The following is an 18,995-nucleotide window of genomic DNA, read 5'->3' on the forward strand; positions in this document are numbered from 1 at the left end:
CCATACAAAGTTTGTCCAAGTAGCAATTTCACAAACTTTCCAAAAAATAATAATTCAAACATCACATGATATACGATGGTTTTTGCCTTGAAATCTATCCTTAGGGTCTTAGCCACCCACTGGATGTAGACAAAGTGCTTAGATAATGCCCCATATAGCAGCATTTCTACTTCCAATCCTCATACCCTCCTCCACTCTGCAGCTTCCCTTGATTACCAACCATCACGTGCATGCAGTGCGCAGTGGCTTAATTCACCTCTGAATAGAAAAGATTGGTAATTATAGAGAGGCGGACTGTGGGCTCCTTGGAGACCGGAGTTGGGAAAGACTGCGCTGCAGCATTGAAGGTGGTGTAGATGGCGTTGAAACATCTAAACCATTGCAATTTACCACCTCAGTACGAGCACGCCAAGGCTACCCAGCCTCTTAATTGCACGCTTCATATATTTTATAATTTACATATGAATGGGGTATATTGGCAGACGTAGACATATTAAATCGTTTGTCTTTTCTGCTGCCCACACCATCTGGAGTTCTGTCTTCCTGGCTATCCGCACTGCCGATGTCTGCTCTGTGTTCAAGTCCAAACACAAGCCCCCAATGCCTAACAGCCCCCCCCCCCCCTCCAACAACTCCCGTTCAAAGTCGTGGTCACTTGTAGGGAGCCCTGCCATCGTAATGTAGTTTCCACCACTGGCTCAGGCCCACCAATGAAGATGAGCACTGCTGCAATGTTTGTTTGAACATCAATATACTTCAACAAATATATATTTTACTTACATTGCATATAAGTTCATCTTCTTGGTTCTTTCGGTAAAGTCACATAGAAGGGAAATAATAAAAATAAAATAATAAAAATAAAACATAATAAAAATAATTCTCACGACGTTTCGGCCACAACGCAAGCAGCCGTCCTCAGGTAAAGAACAGGTCTGTCGGAAAGACAGCGTCTGAATGAACACCACCAGGCTTGATAGCATATATATATATATTTTTTTATTATTTCCCTTCTACGTGACTTTACCGAAAGAACCAAGAAGATGAATCCCTGCAGTCACGAAAGCTTTAAATCGAAATGCATATAAGTTGTTAAAACTACGCATAATTTAGCGTAACCTGGCTTTCTTCCTGTGCCTACACAACACATTGTGTGACACTCGTGAGATGTGTATGCTGTATATGGACAATCTTGTACTGCCTCTGGAACCTACGGTAGTATAGGTGTTCACCTGCTGCGACTAATGAAAGTGTCTGAGATGGAACTAACTTGATTCCATGCTAGTTTTAATAGTCGTGCAGTTATGTTCTCCTGCTTGATGCACAAAATGTACGTGGTATACAGCAATCGAAACAAGGTTGGCGACGTACTGTCAAATAATGTCTAACATGCATACATTAGCTTCAATGTGCTGCAAAGACCACTCTGAATTAACAATGCCTTTCCCCGACTAAAGTCAAGATAATTGTATCATGTGCATGCTTCTGTGTATAGTAATTCATGGACATGGTAACCATGAAGGTGATTTGGGGCGACAGGGTGGCACATTGGTAACATTTGTTCCTCACGACAAGAAGGGCCTGGGTTCGATTTCCAACTGGGGGTGCCGCTCTATCTAGGGTGTATATGTTCTCTGCATGGGTTTCCTCTGGGGTCTCAGATTTCCTCCCAATAGCTAAAAAAAACCCAATGTAAATGGTGATTCATAATTGTGTTTTGGGTTTATCCATGTAATGATGTGACCAAATATATGTTGTGAAATCCTCCACTATCGCACACAGCCAAAACAAATTAAGTTGTCGGGCGTACATGCGTTTTCACGGGCCAATTATTATTGTTTCAGCTCACCGGCATGTTGAAGAGTAATCTTCACAACTACATATAGCAAAAGTCATGACATTTTGTTCGGAAATACACTGCACACCATCAGGGGGAAATATCTAGGCCTCACAGTAAGAACTGAGGAATTTAGATGAACCATGCCAGCTGATCAGGCCTCCTTAAGTAGGTACCACGACATCCCGGGGAACAAACAATGAGATTCACAGTTTATTCTAAAGTAATGCATTCATGATTAAAATGTCTTGTAATTTATCAGGGCCAATGAATAACATTTTACAACGTATTATACCTGATTATGTAGCTTCTGGCCTATGGGTTTAGCTGCTGGTAATTGGCTAATATCCCAAGGCTAAATAATCACCTGAAAATTACTCAATTCGGGTTACACACAGTAGCATCGCCCCCCTACTGTGAACACTTGGCAGGATCCTCCTGAGCAAGGTGTCTTAAGACTTGGCGAGGCTTTCCTGGGTGAACAATCAATAATAATACAATTATTTATAAGAACTATAAATCTTGATGCAATATTTGTATATGGTTGCCTGATCAACTCTCAGAGAATGTTTAGCGAGCACATTGTGTTACTTAACTAAAAAACGTGTATTGGACATGTAACAGTGGGTCCCAAATGTTGAGCAGCAATAAGGGACATATCATTAACTCAACCTTAATTAACGGTGTAAAGTAACTGAAGTTTAATTAACTATCATTTGTTCATTAAAGTTTAAACTTTAATCACCACCCGTATCAGCTGTCCCTGATACGGGTGGTCATGATTAAGGCCTATTGCTCAACATATACAATAATTTATTAAAAGTTGTCCAAAACAAGAGTCTTTTTACCCTGTTGTTCAGATGTGCATACATTTCAATCAACGACCACATCCAATGCACATTCATTTTACATTGAAACGAACATTTTTGCCCAACCTTGAATGCTGACATTTATTTCTTCGACAGAGGGCTTGTTGTTTGAAGAGGCAGAAGACATGCTATAGCCAAGGCTGGCATTTACGAACCAGTGAATTATATGATAATTGTTTTTTTACCCTTTAATCTGGCAACAAAACTGACATCTTTTTTACGAGGAGTCATGTTTGCATAGACCACAATACCTGCAGTCATAATGCAAACAAAAACATAACTCTGATAATGTATGCACTATCCTTGAAGTTGATTGGTCCACACCCGAGACAGCTTTCCTTAGAGCAGGGGTCGGAAACCAAAATAACAAGAAGAGCCATTTCTTTCCAATTCGGTACAAAATTCAGTATTTCAAGAGCCGCAATGCATCTGAGTACATACTGTACTCACGTACATATTGTCAAGAAGCAGCCCGTAAAGAGCCGCATGCGGCTCCGGAGCCGTAGGTTGCCGACCCCTGCCTTAGAGCCTAGTCTCACATGGGTTGGTGCATTGTCTTTGAGTTGTGCGCCTTTTGGCATCATCTGGTCGTAAAAAACGGTGTCAGTTTTGTTGCCAGATTAAAGGGTAAAAAACAATTACAGTGATCCCTCGTTTATCGCGGTTAATGGGGACCGGAACCCCTCGCGATAGGTGAAAATCCGCGAAGTAGGATTGGCCCCCCTAGGAATTTCCGTATATGTGTGTGTGGGTACCAGAAAGTTTAAAATATGTATATTTATACTTTATATATATATTTTACTTAAATCTATTTAATTATAAAACCTTAATATTATACATTCACTCACTCACATATATTTTACTTAAATCTATTTAATTATAATACCTTAATATACATTCACTGTCTCTCTCTCTCATACGATACGTATTATGATGCGCAGCCAATCAGCTCACGGGATACTGTACATCCACTCGTGCTCTCATTCGTCGATCTCGCGCCGGGAACCAATCACGTGCCTTGTCTGAGTGCCCGTGGGTACAGTATGTACAAAGCCTCTGAGAGAGTTTCTCTCTTTGTCTGGCATCCTGGGAAACGGTTTCTCTCGCGCATCACGATGAAACAACAACGCTGCTTTCCGCAATACGGCTGCCGATATGGCGGTATTTTAGAATTTTAATTTTTCGATGAATATTCTTGAAAAATCCGCGATGCACTGAGGCCGCGAAACTTGAACCGCGAAGTGGTGAGGGATTACTGTATCATATTTTTTTACTGGCAAATGAGGTACCAATGGTGTAAATGCTTACCCCGAGCTCTCATACTCTGATGGTGCATTGTCTTTGAGTTGTGCGCCTTTTGGCATCATCTGGTCCAACCCATGTGAGACTAGGCTCTAAGGAAAGCTGTCTCGGGTGTGGACCAATCAACTTCAAGGACAGTGCATACATTATCAGAGTTATGTTTTTTGTTTGCATTATGACTGCAGGTATTGTGGTCTATGCAAACATGACTCCTCGTAAAAAAAGGTGTCAGTTTTGTTGCCAGATTAAAGGGTAAAAAAACAATTATATTATTTTTACTGGCAAATGAGGTACCAATGGCAGTGAATTATATACAAGTATATACATATAAAACTGATGAAGCAATGATGACATTCTGGCACAAAGGGCCCATCATTTTCCCATGTGGCAGGCATTGCTTCTTCTACTGGTGCAGCTGGATGAATGGAAGGCTATTTCCAACTGCTGCTGCTTTGTGTGTGTGGTGTGCTTTCCCGTCCTCTGTCGGTGCAGCTGGATGAGTGGAAGGCCATTACCAACTCGCCTGCCCCCCATGAGGCCCACCTACCGGAGCCCTGGGGCTCGCGTCTGACTCGCTTCCAACGGCTCCTCATCCTCCGCTGCATCCGACCAGACAAGGCATGGTGATAAAACGCAATGGACATTTGTCTGCAGTCACACAGCCAACAGCAATCATCGTGGTTGAGCAATGTTGGGGTGTGACGGTGGTTAGATGTTAACTACCTCACCTGGTATACAGGAGGTTGTGGGTTCGATCCTGACACCTGTATATTTGGAGTTTGCATGTTCTTCCTGGGATAACGTGGATTTTTTTCCAGGCCCTCCGGGTTTTCCCTCCACATTTAGAAACATGAGTTCAGAGTATTTGGCTGCTATTAATTTCCACGTGATAGGCTAATTAATTGGACGATCATTTGTGGCCAGGTCGCTTCTGAAAAATATCTGTATAGCTCAGTGGGCTTCACCTGGTAAAATTAAAATAGTTTCATAGTTTAGTTGTAACAGCTTTACGGCAAAGTGCAGAGGTGTAACCACGTGCACCCTTCCCCGGCATCAGCAACATCGATTCATTCAATGATAAAGTTAAAGGGTCGTGCTGTGATTCAAGACTCAATATATTTATTTGTCTCGATTTTACCCTTTTATTAATATTTTTTTTATCATGTTTTAGTCTAGTTTGCATAGTTGTTTTTGTTATTGTTGCTCAATTAGCCTAAATATAGCAAGCATTACTTGGTAATGTTGCATTGGCAATGGTGCACAAGCGCAAATAACCACAAAACAAAAAAACTCGTCAATAACACTGCCTTTAAGAGGAAAAGTATATAATATGTAATGTTTCTGGCAACTACGCTTCTTCAAAGCACATTATATTACTGAGTTAATGACATGACCCTTTCATCATCGCAGCGGCTTTTGGCTGGCCATCGAAACAAAGACGGCCGCTGCATTGCTCGCTTTTAGATGCGCGTCTGCGGCCGTCTGGAATGCTCTTGCTTTCCGATATTAGGAAGCCACTGGAGCTATGCACTTTTACTTCTAGAGCAAAAACTAATTTATTTCGAACTGATAAGTACACCTGATGTTGATGTCACCCACCTCAGGGACTGCTGGCTCAGGGGTCTAATTATTTTGTTAGAGCACGGAGACACTCCTCTGACAGCCTGGACTAAAATTCAAGTCACTACCCTTGATTGAACCAACTTCTCAATTACAGAAAATTCAAGAACTCAGACTGATCACCAATTACTGCATAACTCAGCACCTCACACTAAAATTGATTCAGAAATTACTTTTGAATCGTTCCAGCTCTGAGAATTCATAATGTTGGTCTGATTGACATTGAACATTCTTCCCAGATGAGCCCCCAGTGCGAATAAAGAGAGCTATTGAAGTGACTTCAGTCGTAGAGTGTGATGCATTTACAGCTGCCCCACATTTCATTTAACCCTCTTCATTTTTCCCCCCCAAAAAGTGATGGAATATTGTGCAAGCGATGGCCCCATCTTTTACAGATGGGGCCATCGAGTGTGAAAAAATATAATAATTGTGTTGAGATTGGTGGGAGACTTTGAAATGAAATATAGTTTTCTCTTAGAATTTCCCCTGTATCTTTCTTATATAGCCGCAGAGCCACAGCTACAATTTCACATTCAGGTGGTCAAGCTAGATAACTGCGTCAGGAGTAGCAGAGTTGTATTGCTGTGATGTCACCTTCGTGTATGTTGTAAGGCCTGTTCTGGATGACCACAGTCGCCAAGGCCGGATTAAGGTTCTTGTAGGCCCTAGGCACTTCTGTTTCGTAGGCCTTCAGTGATAACTTTCGACAGTTGGTACTGCTGCTGCCCCGTGTTACTACTACCGCCGCTGTTACTCCGCTTGTTTCACGCTTACTTCGTCCAGCCACTGGACAGATGTCGTTACTGACACGTTCATTATTCAGTCTGCGCCCTAATTCGATGGGAGCGCGCCATGTGCCGCAAGATAAGCAGATTTAATTCGAAGTTATTGGAAAAAAAACAAGGTAAGCCTAAAAATAGCTATTAGCGAACATTCCTTCAACTATGTCTTGCTATGATTATATCGGATGACGCAGATTTAAAAGGATGCCGTTCATTTTCGTTGATAACAAATTCAGTGGTCTGACAGGATGACTGCATTGAGAGTGCCATGTTGCTTTACTTTCGTTTAAGCTTAACGATTTGTCTGACTGTTATTTTAAGTATAATATGCCTCACTTGCAACGAGTCAACGACTTGTTACCGCTGCAAAGAAATTTGCAACGAGTAGCCACATGAATATATTTATTCAAGATGATATCTTGGTCACATATTTTTATCATACATACAAACGAAACAAAATGCATGGTCATTTTTTTTTTCGTAGGCCCCTTTTAGTTTTCGTAGACCCTAGGCACAGTGCCTCCTGTGGCCTATTGGATAATACGACCCTGACAGCCGCGCATTGCTGGAGAGTTTTTAAGTTTCCATTTGTGCATCGGGTGCATCCAGTGAGGTATCTACAACCGGACCACCCTGTGTTTCTGACATCAACCCTCCAGAGTTGTGTTCTCGTCTCCGACACAGGGTGGTGCACTGCTAAGCTGCGAGATTTCCAAATGGGCACCTCTTTGTCTCTCGACCCGAAACCCATCGCAGAATTGGAATAAGAATTGAGAGAGAGAGAGAACAGCAGCAACAACAAACGGCACGTCAAGTTAAAAACGCGTGTCATGCAGGTGATCCCGGCCGTGCAGCAGTACATCGCTGAGGAGATGGGCGAGCGGTACATTGAGCCACCGCCCTTCGACCTGGCCCACAGCTACAGGGACTCGAGCCACGTCACCCCGCTCGTCTTCGTGCTGTCACCCGGCGCCGATCCGATGGCGCTGCTCATGCACTTTGCCGACGAGCGAGGTCTCGCACGCTCACGCAGCACGCACATGGAGGGGGGGGGGGGTGTGGGAGTTGTGACCGTGGGAGTGCCGCTGCTGAGCAGTTTTAGCGCTCTTACATGCAAACTCAAAGCGATATAGAGGCAAACGAAAAAGGTGCAGGCCCTGCGATAAACTTGCTAACCCCACTGCTGGCAGAATGGCCGTCACTAGATGCAGCTCCATGGAGCCTTTCTAGAAGGCATCTTGGGCTGCTCTTTCACACTGGCCTGGTGGAAGATGTGGCAGTACCCCCCGGTGTGGGAGTTTGGCACCAGGGAGCGCCGCTGCTGGGCAGTTTTAGCCCTCTTACATGCCAAATACGAAGCAATATAGAGGAAAATTATCAAGTTTCATCCCTGCGATTACTTTCCAACGCTACTGCTGGCGGAAGGGCCACCACCAGAAGGAGCTCCATGGAGCCCTTCTAGAAGGCATCTTGGGCTGCCCCTCCACACTGGTCAGGCGGAAGATGTGGCAGTTCCCACACCGTGCCCGTCTACACGCCGATCGCCTTTGGCATACCCAGTTACACCGCTGGGTGGACAGGGGCGGCGGAGGGGTTCAAGAAACTCGCTCCATTATTTCAACTGCCTCACGGAGACGGAATTGAACTGGCGACCCGTGGGTTGAAAGGCCCATTGCGCTGATCACTACACTGTGGCAGCATTGTGCAAAGGAATTTGTGGTAATATCTTCCTGCTAAAGTTTTGTCAGTTAATAGCCATTCCCATCAGTTTGAGGGGGTGTTTGCACACATGCAGTGATTTTCTTACCAGTGCCTGAATACAGATGAGCCTATAGCTTAGTGTGGCTTGAACATAATTAACTATTATTTCCTTAATGGGCAATGCACAAATAATGACCAACCTTGTGGAGACTATGGGTGCGCCGTAATGTTCGTGCGATGGACGGGACCTGTAGTGGTGAGGCCAGCATGTAAGAGTGTGAAGGGGAGGCGGTGTGCGGTGTAACACGACCCCGCCTCCCCACCCTCCTCGCGATGCCTGCCTCGCTCAAACAATTTTGTTCTGCTGCCTCAAACTGTGCTTCCCACCTGGGTTCTGAGCTTCAAAGCGTAGGGAGAATACATTAAACTACAATTGAGGATGCTATTGACAGCATGGGTTAGACGTAGTGCAATACTGTTAGAGACCCTGAAAATATATTACAGAAATGCTTTTGATATCTCATATATATTTACCGGCAACTACTAACGCAAGGTAAAGGTGCAGCCCGCAATTGCTTGCTCATGTCACTGCTGGCGGAAGGGCCTTCCAACAGAGGGAGCTCCAAGGAGTCTCTCGAGAGGGTAATTTGGCCTACTCTTCCACACTGACCAGACGTTTGACCTACTGATCGAACATAACAAAAATATGGTGAACCCATTTATACTGCTGGATGGACATTATACTGAAATTGTCTTTGCCATAAGCCATTTTAGAAAGCAAAGAGGCGTTTTCTCCTGCCATATTAAATACCAACTAAACACAGCTGGGTTTTATATAATAGCAGTTTTTTTCCCGCACGTATATACATATATATATAAGGACTTGCTGGTGAATTGTATTGTCTTGATAGACCACCAGATTATTATTATTATCTATAATTTTATGTTTAAGTCAGAAACTCGTCTTTTTAGAATACAATGCCGCTAATTTGTAACCACGCACGAAATCTGCACGAAGATTAAAAGACATTTTAATTCATGCTTTTTTGTGCCCATATACCACGTGTACTTATTGCTAGTTGATCAGTTTTTTTACTGACTTTGCCATGTGTACACTTGCAGAAATATTGAAACTTGTATTTTCACAAAGCTTCCCCTTTGGGGCAGTTTTTTTTTCTCAAATAGCTTTTTCCACATTCAAGATATAGGCTGCCCACTAACCAAACCCACGCACCCACCTACATACCAGACCGACCCACACACCGACCTACATTTGGCTATAATTCAAAATAACACATTTAATTTTACATCTTTAATTGAAGGAGCATACGAATAGGCATGTGAATTCTAAAAGGAGTAACAAACCATAGTTTGTACACTTGACGTTATTAAAATGATCGATCACTTGCCAGTTGCATGCCCTTGCAGGTATGGGAGGCTCCAAAATCGAAACGATATCTCTGGGCCAAGGCCAGGGACCCATCGCAGTTCGTATGATTGAAAAGGTACGCACACATTCTTACATAACCTTTGTTTTACCTTTGTGTTTTTGAATGCCATTGCTAGCAATGGCACCAATACAGACGTTTGTATTGTAACGCGGTGATCACGGTAAATTATGCGCGTGCTATATTATAATGTTGTTCTATTCTGGTGTGTTCTTTACAAACAATATTTTAAAGTTTAAAAAAAAAATATTTTTTTAAAGTGCAATACACTATCTGCCCATGATTTAGTATTCAAACAAACGTGTTGGCAGCATGCCCAGTTGGCGCTGCAATGATACATGCAAAGCTCCTCCCTCTCTCCCCTGCATGTATGAATGTACTGTATGTTGAACTTCTTTCGCATCGTACATAGCCAACCGTGCTAATCGGAGATGTAAGATCCATTGCATTAAGTTATTGTATTGCTCCATATATGATCCATAATTAGTTTATTTTGGGTTATGTCGTGGAAGTATAATGTCAATGTTTATTTTTTTACTGTAACCCTCCACCACCAGATAAAGCCAATCCAAACCAGGTTGTCACGTCTTGGGAAAATATGCGAATTGATTTGCTTCTTCAGCCTAACCGGATGAATGTTGAAGCGCGTTAACATTAGCTCAGCTTTCACTCCATATCTCGCGGTGGCGAGATGTTAACTCCCTCGCCTGGTATTCAGGAGGTTGTGGGTGTTATCCTGACCCTGACGCCTACGTATTTGGAGTTTTGCGTGTCCTCCGGTTTTTCCCTCCACATTTAGAAACACGCGTTTAGAGTATTTTGCTGCTATAAATTTACACTTGATAAGCCACTTCGTTGAGCTATCATTTGTGGCCAGGTCGCTTCTGAAAAACAGCTACATAGCTCAGTGGGCCTTACCTGTTAAAACAAAATATCCTCCTATGGTATAATCAAAGTCTTTGAAAACGCATCGATTGCACAATGAATAGTGATTCTTATGCTCATGGCAATGCATCAAATCTCACGTGGAAAAATAGTTATTTCCTCTTCATATCTGCTGAATGTAACGGGTTAATGTGATGTCTCCAGAGCTCGGTGACCGCTTTGGTCACCATGTTATTGAGAACATAATCAATTCTTGAACGAAATTGTGGCCCTGAATAGCCAAGATTCATTGAGTTGTTAGGTGAGGTGGGGGGTATAATTGATACACACCTCCTATGCCCAGGTGAAGCTGATGAGTTGTGGAGGGCATTAATTCGTTATTTTTTATTTACATATTAATTATTTGGTTCGGTTGGTTAATTAAAATGAGTGTCATAAACCCTCTTCCACCCGACACAGCCAATTAATACAAGTGTCCCTTGAATCATGATGGGGGTTTACAACACACACGTTTACACGACTACTTAACCCAACAATGAATCATAATATTGGTTGTGGAAGCCTACGTATATTATCTAATTAATGATATTATTACGCTTGTTTATCTGGGAAAGGCTCGCAGACTCTTGTGATTTCAGAAGAGTCCTGCCAAGTGTTCACAGAAGGCGGCGATGAGTCGATGTATATATTCCAACCAAGTAATTTTTCCAGATAACTTTTCAAAATTGGACCGTAACGCTGGCACGTGATGGCCTGTCGCAAATGAATGACGTCACGTGATCTCTCACGTCCACCGTGAAGCAGATATTGTTGGTGTTGAACTGTGAACCTCTGCCGCTAGGCCACATCACCACCGTTGCAATGAGTGCTACACGTCCACAGATCCACACGACCAGCCAGCGAATGTATTCAAGCACTGCTTTATTTAATCGAGTGCACATTGCTTTCATTGCAAACGAGATGCAATTAGATAAAGTGTAATTATAAAGTAAAGAGTTACTTTAAATCGTTGCCATTTTTGTCATTGCAGTCATATATACGCTGGACTTGATGCAAATTTAATGAGATGTGATATGCACCATAATTGTAGTTTGTGTCTGAGCGTAATGAAATGGTTCTGGCGTTTAAAAACAAAGTGATTCCAAAAAAATCACTTCGCCATATGCTTCCATGTCAACCCAGCTTTATCCTTCGAGTCCTTTACCCAAGGAGACACTACACCTGGTGTATACCAATTCAATATCTGCGGTCGTAGTAATGACAAACCACAGGCACTCCGATTTTTCCATCGCAACATCCATGGGAACGCTAGTGGCCATGTGGGGCTATATTAAAGCGTGGAGTTCACATTTCTGCAGCAGAATCCTCCGGCATTGAGCCGTACGTCTATTGGCACAATTCAAGTGTTGTTGTTGTTGAGATTGTAGTCCAGGCATCTCTCGTGGCTAAAGACTCCTCCGTTTGGGCATCGATGAACCAACAATTATTGCAGTTTTTGTTTAATTAGTAGGATAGATACACGTTTTGATACAGCTAATTTTGAAGTGGCCTGCACAATATAATTACTGGCCAGTTCGATAAGAAAATCAGATGCCGTGCTTGACAATCAATGGCAACCATTTGCCAACGACAAACTCTTGCATTGTCTAAAATGAATAAGCCAATGATCCTATAGCGGACTATGGGAAAGCATCAACAAGACACAGCCTTTTTATTTCCAACTTTGGCATGACAATCCTTCCGAGACACAGAATCTCATTTGAAATTCCATTAAATAGCAAATTTAAATCATCTGCAGGAACCTGCAAACTCATACGTTTGCATAGCTCTTAGCAGATAAGCTGCTCTTTGCAAAGCAAAAAATATGCCCGCCCTGTTTCCTCATCACATTATCCACGAACCTCCACGCATTTAACTCTATTTGTATTCTTATGACGTGTAGAAGGGCATTTAAAGAGCATGTTTACTGAGTATTTGCTTAAGCATTCCGTTTGTTGCATCTGCATTCTTCTTCTTTCTCACTTTCAATTTTAGTTTTGGGGGTTTTTTTCCCAACAAAAGCAAAGGTTTCTGTTCACATCATTGACTGCTTTTGATTGGGATAAGGGGTGAAGGGTGAGACAGAGGGATTTCTATGGTCTGAGGCATGCCTCCGCTACCATCACCACCATCATCATCAGTCATCATGATCATTATTCTCATTAATAATGACCATTATCACTGATTAACATAACCGTTGTTCACATTTATAAGCTTCATTATCATCATAATCGGTACTTACATTATTCTTTAATACGGGTTGGTGAAGGAAGTAACGTTAAATGTCTATATCAAGGTTGCTAAGCCATCCAATGGCCTCTGTTGTTTCCCACGAATCTGGTACTCATGTTGTCATCAACATTATCTCCCTCACCAACATCATTATGATCGTCGTTGTTGTCATTGCGCTGGCAGGTGAGTCCTGGCCAACGCAGCCATGTTGTTAGCTGCTCCAGCCTGCAAAGCACCAGGAGATTATCAACCCCCTGAAAAAGAAACCACACCATCCGTTGAGGAATTGCTCCACTGTGGACTGTGATCCAGTTCTAGCCTCTCGCGAGGCGATACGACTTTCACACGTTTGCCCATTATGTACAGACTTTGCCTGTGGAGTCATGCACAGTTCACAGTGCAGAGGAACCGCCACGGTTAAACATAGAGGTTATCATCTGTGCTCTATCTATTGCTGGATAAAGGCCTTTGCGAGTCATCACCATGCCTCGTGGTTTCCGGATTGCAACGATTGATTCAACTCCTGCTCGATAGCTGATCTCATTGTGCCATCTCTGCTGTGGCCGTCCTCTCAGGCGTGTTCTCTCGTTTGGCTGCCACTCAATCATTAGTCTCGAACGCCAGCCATCCCTCATCCCTTTTCGCAACACATCCTGCCCAAGTCCACTCTCTTTTAGGAACAGTCAACGATGCCTCTAATTTGCATTTGTCCCTATCCATGTATTCTTCTTCCTGTCCCTGGATTTTTCTCCGGGTCCTCCAGTTGGTCCCTCCACATTTAGAAACATGCGTTTAGAGTATCTGGTTGCGATAAATGTCCACGTGATAAGCCACTTCGTTGGGATATCATTTCTGGCCAGCATGCACTTCTCCGCGCTTCTCTGTCAATGTACTTCGTTACGATTGCGCAATCGGTTTGACCAAAAGGGATGGCTATCGAAAGGATGAGGCAATTGTTCAGCAGGTCAAATGCCCACCCTTTTCCCTCATAGCGCCGGTCAAGTGGAAGTGCCTCCATGCTCAACAAATGAGAGTAGCCGCAGTTCGATGCCCGATTGGCAGTCCTGAACCAAGGCTGTAAATTTCACGTTCCTCAAGTGGAGCCGAATGAGGGAGCATGCCTGAGAGGATGGCTACCAGAGGTGGAGCTCTGAGCTCAGCTCTTGTGCAGCAGCGAGATGGAATATTGTGTCGCAAGACAGTGAAAGACTAAACTACTGAACTATTTTTGGTATTTTATCAGGTGAGGCCCACTGAACTAAATCACTCTTTTTCAGAAGCAACCTGGCCGGAAATGAGAGCACAACAAAGTAGCTTATCACGTGGGAATTTATAGTAGCCAAATACTCTTAAGCGTGAGGGATGATGACGATGTGCGGTGGATTGATAACGGCTTTTGACTATGATGGTGGTGTACATGAGCAAGTAATTGCAGGGTATTACCTTACCTTTAGTCTGGCCCAGCTGAGGGGACTAAAATATATACAGGCAGCTCTATGCAAGGTATTAGGAATTGCAATCTCAGGGTTGAACCATGAGTAAGTTCTGGACAGATGTTTATCGATTTCCTTGGCATGACTCAATGGCCACCAGCATTGTTAATATTATTTTTTAAGTTATGAAACCGTAAACACCTTGCCGAAAGCACGAGCAGAATTAATGACTCTCTCATCAATTGCGAATGAAGCTCACTGTGTGCTGTGGTTTGTGGTGTGCAGGCAGCAAGCGAGGGCACCTGGGTGGTCCTGCAAAACTGCCACCTGGCTGTAAGTTGGCTGTCGGAGCTGGAGCGCATCTGCGAGGATCGGCTCCTGGATCCGGACCGAACCCAGAGCGAGTTCCGGCTGTGGCTCACCAGCTACCCGAGCACGCGCTTCCCCGTCTCCGTGCTGGAGAACGGCGTGAAGATGATCAACGAGTCGCCCATAGGCCTCCGCGCCAACCTCCTGCGCTCTTTCCTCAATGACCCCATCTCCGATCCTGCCTTCTTCAACGGATGCAACAAGCCCACGGTAATTCTAACTATAAACCATTTTTATTTTACCCACTGAGCTTTTGAGCTTTTTTTCAGCAGCGACATGGCAAACAAATGACCGCTCAACAAAGTCGCCTATTACATGGAAATGTATAGCAGCCAAATACTCTAAATGTACGTTTCTAAATGTGGAGGGAAAAACTGCAGTACCCAGAGGAAAATCCACGTGACCACAGGGAGAATACGCAAACTCCAAATTGACAGGCGTCAGGGTCGGGATCGAACCCACGACCTCCTGCATACCAGGCGAGGTAGTTGACATCTCGCCACTGTGGTGTTCCAAAGCAAGCCTGGCTAAAGCAAAAAAACAACACGATGCAATGTGAAGAGTCGTTTACAAATTACGAAATTGTGCTGAAGGCGTTTCCAATGCCCGGTGTCTTTTCACTGCGGTGTGGATGTTAATTGCGTCGTCAGGCCGCGCTTCAAGTGGTAGAGCTCTTGTTGTGCGGTGTAACGAACGTTCCATGCGATGGAACCGCAGTCTGGAAAGTGCGGTCCATGCAGCGTTTTTGCTGCAGCACAACGTGTTTTCGTTTGCCATTTTTGAAAATTGCTGTTTTGGTCTTTTCATTTGTTCCCTATAGTCAACGAGTACCAAAATAGGTCACCTGAAGACGATTGCTTGTGTTGCGATCGAAACGTCGTGTTATTATTTTTATTATTTTTTTTATCTACGTGGCTTTTCCGAAATAGGGTCAATATAGGTAAACACTCAGGGTCAAGTGACTGATTCATCAAATGGTTTTTACTACAGGCACAAACCATGACGCCTCTAGGGCCCTTCTTCAGAACATGGCCTATTTCCTCAAAGTATTATCTTGGTGAGTATTTTGGTTTGTGCCTGTGCACGGCTGCCATGGCAGTCACTATGCTCATATTAGGTGTTCGTCGTTTGCCACATTTACATACCTTGGATTTACAAACACAATTGTTGTTCACACGTGCACATGGAAAATCTTGCGTATCTGGTTCAAAGTAAACATTCGTGGGCAATGAAGATTGGCTGTTTTATGGGGAGCCTCATCTCCACCATATCCATGGGGAATTCCCACCACTGACTTTGGGCCACCAACAGAGATGGGCACTGCCTCTTACACATTTGATCATAGGTACACTTTGCAATTACTTTGCACAATCAGCATCGAGTTGAGTGCCCTCAGGTTCGTCACGTTGCCAGACCAGGGGTGTGAAGATGCTGAATGTAATTGTTGTGGTGGTGCGCTGGCAACATGCAGTGGTACCGATGTTGGAGCACTAAGCTCTGGTGCCGCTGCGATCCTGAGTTTGAGTCCTGTCAGCTGCCTGTGATAAACAAAAACTGGGTTCTCGAGACAGCCTGGTCACCAATGGCTGCGCAAAGAATTAGGGATGCTGCGGTGGCGAGATGTTAACTAACCTCACCTGGTATACAGGAGATCGTGAGTTCGATCCTGACCCTGATGCCTGTATATTTGGAGTTTGTATGTCTCTCTCCTCGTGGTTGCGTGGATTTTTCTACGGGTCCTCCAGTTTGTCCCTCCACATTCAGAATCATGCGTTTTAGAGTATTTGGTTGCGATAAATGTCCACGTGATAAGCCACTTCGTTGGGATATCATTTTGTGGCCAGGTAGTTTCTTTCAAAGAGCTATAGCTCAGTGGTCCTTAGCTGGTAATATTAAAATAGTTTATTCTTTTTAGTTTAGACAAATATCCACCAAATAGCCTTCAAGAGACTATGAGGGCAAGTGCCATTAGCGTGCGACTATGAAGGCCAGCACGGCATACGAGAGGATGGGTGGCCAACACCACACTCGGCCAACTTTGTCTCCCCATTGCTGATGTTCACACACCGCACCAGGTACTAATGTAGTGTCTTCAAAAATTACTCACACCGACACGTTGTAACAAGTCACCTGCTTACACTTTATTTCACCTGTTCTTGCGCCAGTTGTAGGTACTCCTATAACTATCTGTACGGTCACATACACTCAACTTCTCCCCGCTCTTATCTATTCTGCACCTCACTTATCCTGCACTCAGCAACTCTGCACACAGCAGCTCCGCACTCAGCGATCCGCACACACCAATTCTGCACACAGCAACTTCACCGCTGCCCTCATCTACGCTCCCTCATACCCGCTCACCCGTCTGTCCCGGGCATGGGGTTCAGCCAACACCCGCCCGGCGACTGCGTGAGGGTTGAGGTCCCGTTGACGGCTGGAGCGGCAGCGGCGAGATGTCTTCACTCTTGGTTCCCGGCAACAACCACCCCTCGCTCACACACACTCCCGCTTATATCCCCCTGCTCATTCCGAGTCCTCACGTGTTTCCACCGTCAGCTTGGCGCCTGTTGCTCCATTAATCCTTTATCATCACCCCCCATCTCACGTCTCCTAGACGCCAACCCACGGTCACAGCGTACCCTCCTGTTCGACTTCGGTTGCACCCGCTTCTCCCCTTAATTACTGCCGGTTTGTCGGTGCAAACCTCATGTTGCAACGCGCACACCTGTTTGCCCTCAGTTACACCCGTTTAACCGTGCGCACCGCGTATTTCTCTCCTCTACACTAATTTAGGGCTGAGTCGATCGAGGGGAGGCCCAGGACCGGTTCAAATAATCGCCACTGTTATTGGTCGTAAATGGGAATCATGCTCGGGACACCACTGCACTACCGTTCTCCACAATGGCCGCACACAAACACACGTACTACATTTTTTTATGTTGTTCTTAATTTGGCTAAATTCCACCTCTGGGAATTAAAACTCTTGGTGGGAAAATGCTACTTTCTGGTGTGGATATATTTCAGAAGTAGATTTATGATATCTTAATCTGTGGAACGTTCTCTAAAACAGGGTGATTTCACCGTTCTGCGTGTCTTCCAAGTGGACCCTTCGTCTTATGACTTGATGCTGAAAGCACAATGAGGATAAGATAATTTTACCGGAAAACCAAAACATTACAGAAAATCAATTTACTCTCCCGGGAGGAGACTGATTGGTGGCAGCCTGATTCTAACTCTTCAAGAGGGATGTGTGTCACGTCAAGTTCCAAATGTGGCCATAAAATGTACCTGCTGTGTTTATTCCGGATGACACAGTGTGCATTGGCCTCTGTGTGAACCGTTTATATGCAATTCAATTTGTATATTTTATAAACTATCATTTTCAAGTGGGGGAAGAACGGAACAGAAAACAATGTTCAGAATGCGTGCCTCAGAGTTACATGTATGTATTTATGGTTGAACTTCTTTCGCACCGTACGTAGCCAAACCGTGCTAATCGGAGTTGGTTAGCATTCAGACAGACACGGGATGTTCAGCATGTTCATCGATGTGAGCGTGCTGGTTCCTTACGACCGCCACTCCCACAGCTGAAAAATCGATTGTTGGTCGGTGTCCTCCAGCATTCTCACACCCCAGGTTTTAAAGTGCTGGTGCTATCTTGTGTAATTTATGATATTTTGGCCATATATATTGGTGAACATATTTTCAATTGTATTCATGTGGCCTCACAGCTGATCCCATAAACAAGATCAAATGTCAAATGTTCCATTGTGGGCGCATGCTATGTATGTGCTCAACAGTGACCATGTGAATGTGCCCGAGCAATCTGTTGTTTGCTTAACGCTCTGCGCTCTCACACCCGAGGCCTTGGGCATGGCAGCGGCGTATCAGAATCAGCGTATTTATTTATACCGGAGGAATGCGATGAGCTATGAAGCTCTTTTACACAGATTTCCAGCATAGGCGGGTCAAACCGTTACAAGAACAAACAATACAAAAATACGATAGGGGCGCAAAGTATAGGAAAGGTAAATAAATAACTTAAAAAATATATACATATGAAAGAAAATATAGATTTTTCATCTTACCAAGTAAGAAGACCCACAGGCCAGCGTTGTAGGGGCAGGATTGGTGGGATTGGTCATATTTCCTCAAGGGCTCTGAGAACTAACCAAACGCCGTTGGCTTGCGAGATGGCCGGGATTTAGCAGTTTGAGAACATTCACTTGAATATCATTTGTGCGGGTGTTTGTTCATGGCAAAATTTTCCAAACATGCATGTACGTACGTTTGAATTTCTTTCACACCGTACGTCGCCAACCGTGCTAATCAGACTGTACAAACGATAGCAACTGTACGAATCATAGCAACTATTATTATTATGAAACATAACGACTGTACGAACGATACTGGACATCCTGCTGTTGGATGCTTCTGCATCACACTATTGAGCGCTTTCTACATAATCGCCATTTTATTTG

The 18,995-nt window shown here is 44.1% G+C and overlaps 1 protein-coding gene across 3 annotated transcripts in view; it reads left to right on the forward strand.

The window, feature by feature from the left end:
• Positions 1-18,995, forward strand: part of LOC144721221 (dynein axonemal heavy chain 3-like) — an 814,808-nt gene that overhangs the window by 773,099 nt on the left and 22,714 nt on the right. For all 3 annotated transcript variants that reach the window (XM_078598660.1, XM_078598658.1, XM_078598659.1), the window contains 4 exons: positions 4,498-4,623; positions 7,244-7,421; positions 9,537-9,613; positions 14,431-14,724. In XM_078598660.1, the coding sequence (XP_078454786.1) occupies positions 4,498-4,623; positions 7,244-7,421; positions 9,537-9,613; positions 14,431-14,724 (675 nt within the window). The remainder of the gene's footprint in view (positions 1-4,497; positions 4,624-7,243; positions 7,422-9,536; positions 9,614-14,430; positions 14,725-18,995) is intronic.

This window comes from Lampetra planeri, chromosome 11, assembly GCF_965212315.1.
Source record: "Lampetra planeri chromosome 11, kcLamPlan1.2.h2, whole genome shotgun sequence".
NCBI lineage: Eukaryota > Metazoa > Chordata > Hyperoartia > Petromyzontiformes > Petromyzontidae > Lampetra > Lampetra planeri.